At 64.3% G+C, this 3,438-nt stretch overlaps 1 protein-coding gene across 2 annotated transcripts in view; it reads left to right on the forward strand.

The window, feature by feature from the left end:
* Window positions 1-1,677: 1,677 nt before the first annotated feature.
* The window catches only part of PPP1R9B (protein phosphatase 1 regulatory subunit 9B), a 16,951-nt gene continuing 15,190 nt past the window's right edge, over window positions 1,678-3,438 (forward strand). For both annotated transcript variants that reach the window (XM_004377944.2, XM_023732770.1), the window contains exon 1: window positions 1,678-3,422. In XM_004377944.2, the coding sequence (XP_004378001.1) occupies window positions 2,058-3,422 (1,365 nt within the window). In that variant the 5' untranslated portion in view covers window positions 1,678-2,057. The remainder of the gene's footprint in view (window positions 3,423-3,438) is intronic.

Genomic DNA, 3,438 nt, shown 5'->3' on the forward strand with positions numbered 1-3,438 from the left:
CTCCTCCCCCAACTCCCATAGCAGGATTGAAGGGCCATGGGAGGGGGTTTCCAGCCCCAACCTTGAGCTTGGAAACCTAAGTCCCAAAGCTTGTTCCTGCAAGAGGTCTTCTAAGAAGGGTTAAGAAATAGGGGAGCCTGAGAGCTTCTTCACCCTGCTGCTCCCAAAGTGCAAAACTGGGGAAGGGGCAGTTTCCTGGGCAGCTAAGCAAAGAAGAGGCAGATGACATTGGTAAGCCTGGGTTCATTTCCGGCTCGCCAGCTCAGAACCCAAGTCGTCCCTCCCCTTTAGCACCAGCCTCAGGATCCAGCCCTGTGATTCCTGGCCCCTCCCCATCCCAATATCCAGAGTTCCCAGGCGGCTTCCCCGCACCCCACCCCCAACCCTGTACAGAGCTCCTTTGCACGTGCTAACGGGTTAATATCCCACAAAATCCACACACAACCCTCCAGTGGTGCGGTGCTAAGACTCCCTTCGCCAGCCATTCCACGCCAGCGGGAGAGAGTGGAAGCCTGGGTAAAAGGAGGAAGAGGATGGAGAGGAAGAGGGCGGGGGAGGACGCAAAGGCCGCAGGAAAGCCTGAGATGCAGGAAGCAGCTGGGAAGGCGGGGGGGAGGCTTTGTGCCTGAGTTGTTCTCTGGGTCCTAGGGTCCACCCTGTTCATCAATCTCTGGGATCTGGAGCAAAGCAGAGGCGCTGGGGTTGTGGTTTGGGGTTTACATCTTCACACACAGAGGCAAGAGTGCTCCTGTAGGTAGGGGCAGGAAGAAGGGGACTGTGCCCCTTCCGTTCCAGCCTGGGGTGCAGAGCAGACAGGCTACTGGGACACCTCTACAGACTTCCAAAGGGCAAAGGGTAGCTTTCGGGATCTCCTGCCCTTCTCGTGATGGGGGCCATCTCCTTTCTCCATTCTCTCTCCTCCCTCCTAAGGCCAGCAACACTGTACCAAAGTTTCACACATTATAGAGTGTATAAGATTCCCTTAGAGGAAAATTGGTAAAATGCAGATTCCCGGGCCGCTCTCTGAGCTTCTGATTCACAAAGTTTGAGGGAGGGCCCAGAATCTGTATTTTTACCGTGTCCCAGTGATTTTGATAATGAAGGCCTTGAACAACACTAGGGAGCCCTAAGAACCTGGAAGGAAATGAGCCTTTGCCCCTGCCCACCGATCCCCCTTCACGTTTGGATGGAGACGGGCCGCATTAAAACCACTGTGGTTAGACTGCCCTACCCCCAATATTTAATGGGGGTGCCGTTATGTGGGTTGTGATAAACCGCAGCCAGAGGTTGGGATGGAAGGCGGGAAGAGGATTGGGCAGGGCCTGGGGGGCAGCGGAAGGCTCTCGGCGAGGGACCGGCAGGGGAGGGGATTCATTTGGGTGGAAGGGAAGGGGTGGGCTCCCAGACTCTGGCCCCGGAAATCCGATCCCTTTAGGACCCAGAGGTGCCAGTCCCCCAGCGGCGGCGGCGAGAAGGGCAGCCGCTCGGTCTCGGGCAGCCGCCGCTTGGGCACAGCGAGAGAAAGACCGGAGCTCGGGGCGCGGGGGGGAGGGAGGGAGGGAGGGAGGCGCGGCAGCGGAGCGGCCCGGGCCGACGGAGCAGCCATGGGCGCCGGGGTGCCCGGCCCCCCGAGAGCCGAGGCCTCCGGCCGGGGTGGGGGACGCCCGGGCTGCCAGCCCCGCTGACACCGCCTCGGAGGATGTGAGCCGGCGCCGCCGCCGCTGCTTCGCGGGCAGGGTGCGCTCTCCCACCGGCCTGGCCGCTTTTCTGTTTTGGGTGGGGGCGACCGTACCAGGCCGCTTGGGCTTTTTAAAAGGGGCTGACTGTCTTTGGCAGCTTGATTGGGGGAGGCTACCCACACAGGACGCTCCAAGATTTTTTCCTTTTTTTTTAAAAACAGGGTTAACTGTTTTTGGCAGCTTGGTTTTTGGGGGAGCCTAGAAAAGGCCCCTCGGGGTTTCTTTTCGGGGGGGGGGGACAGTGGTCCCGACTTGGCCACTCGCCTGTTGGCGGGGGAGAACGGGGAGCAGGGGGATGCGAACCCGGCTCCCCCCACCATGATGAAGACAGAGCCGCGGGGGCCCGGGGGTCCCCTCCGGAGCGCCTCCCCGCACCGCAGTGCCTACGAGGCGGGCATCCAGGCGCTGAAGCCGCCCGACGCGCCCGGGCCCGACGAGGCACCCAAGGCAGCACACCACAAGAAATATGGCTCCAACGTTCACCGCATCAAAAGTATGTTCCTGCAGATGGGCACGACGGCGGGGCCGGCGGGCGAGGCGGGCGGCGGCGCGGGTCCAGCAGAGGCCCCGCGGGCGCCCGAGCGCGGCGTTCGCCTGTCGCTGCCGCGGGCCAGCAGCCTGAACGAGAACGTGGACCACAGCGCCCTGCTCAAGCTGGGCACCAGCGTGTCGGAGCGCGTTAGCCGCTTCGACTCTAAGCCCGCGCCCTCCGCGCAGCCGGCGCCGCCGCCGCACCCGCCCTCCCGGCTGCAAGAGACGCGGAAACTGTTCGAACGGAGCGTCCCCGCTGCCGCAGGCGGCGACAAGGAGGCCGCAGCGCGGCGGCTGCTAAGGCAAGAGCGGGCCGGCCTGCAGGATCGGAAGCTGGACGTCGTGGTGCGCTTCAATGGCAGCACCGAGGCGCTGGACAAGCTGGACGCCGACGCCGTGTCGCCGACAGTCAGCCAGCTCAGCGCCGTCTTTGAGAAGGCAGACTTGAGGACCGGCCTCCACCGTGGGCCTGGGCCCCCCAGGGCCGCGGCCGCTGGGGCTCCGCAGGTCAACTCGAAGCTGGTCAGTAAGCGTTCCCGGGTGTTCCAGCCACCACCGCCACCGCCCGCCCCGTCGGGGGATGCCCCAGCCGAGAAGGAGCGCGGCCCCGGAGGGCAGCAGCCCCCGCAACACCGAGTGGCCCCCGCCCGGCCACCCCCCAAGCCCCGGGAGGTGCACAAGATTAAACCGGTGGAGGTGGAGGAGAGCGGGGAGTCGGAGGCCGAGGCGGCGCCGGGGGAAGTGATTCAGGCCGAGGTGACGGTCCACGCGGCCCTGGAGAATGGGAGCATCGTGGCAACCGCAGCCAGCCCCGCGCCTGAGGAGCAGAAGGTCCAAGCGGCCCCCGAGGAGGAGGAGGCGGCGGCAGCTGTGACAGATAAGGGGGTCGGCAATGGCCGGGCCCCGGACTTGGCCCCTGAGGAGGCGGATGAGTCCAAGAAGGAGGACTTCTCAGAAGCGGACTTGGTGGACGTGAGCGCTTACAGCGGGCTTGGGGAGGACTCGGGGGGCAGTGCTCTGGAGGAAGAGGACGAGGAGGATGGGGAGCCCCCCTATGAGCCCGAGTCAGGATGCATGGAGATCCCAGGGCTCTCGGAGGAAGAGGACCCGGCCCCAAGCCGGAAGATTCATTTCAGCACGGCACCCATCCAAGTGAGTGAGCCCCCCC

This window comes from Trichechus manatus, unplaced genomic scaffold (genome assembly GCF_000243295.1).
Source record: "Trichechus manatus latirostris isolate Lorelei unplaced genomic scaffold, TriManLat1.0 scaffold00054, whole genome shotgun sequence".
Classification (NCBI taxonomy): Eukaryota; Metazoa; Chordata; class Mammalia; order Sirenia; family Trichechidae; genus Trichechus; species Trichechus manatus.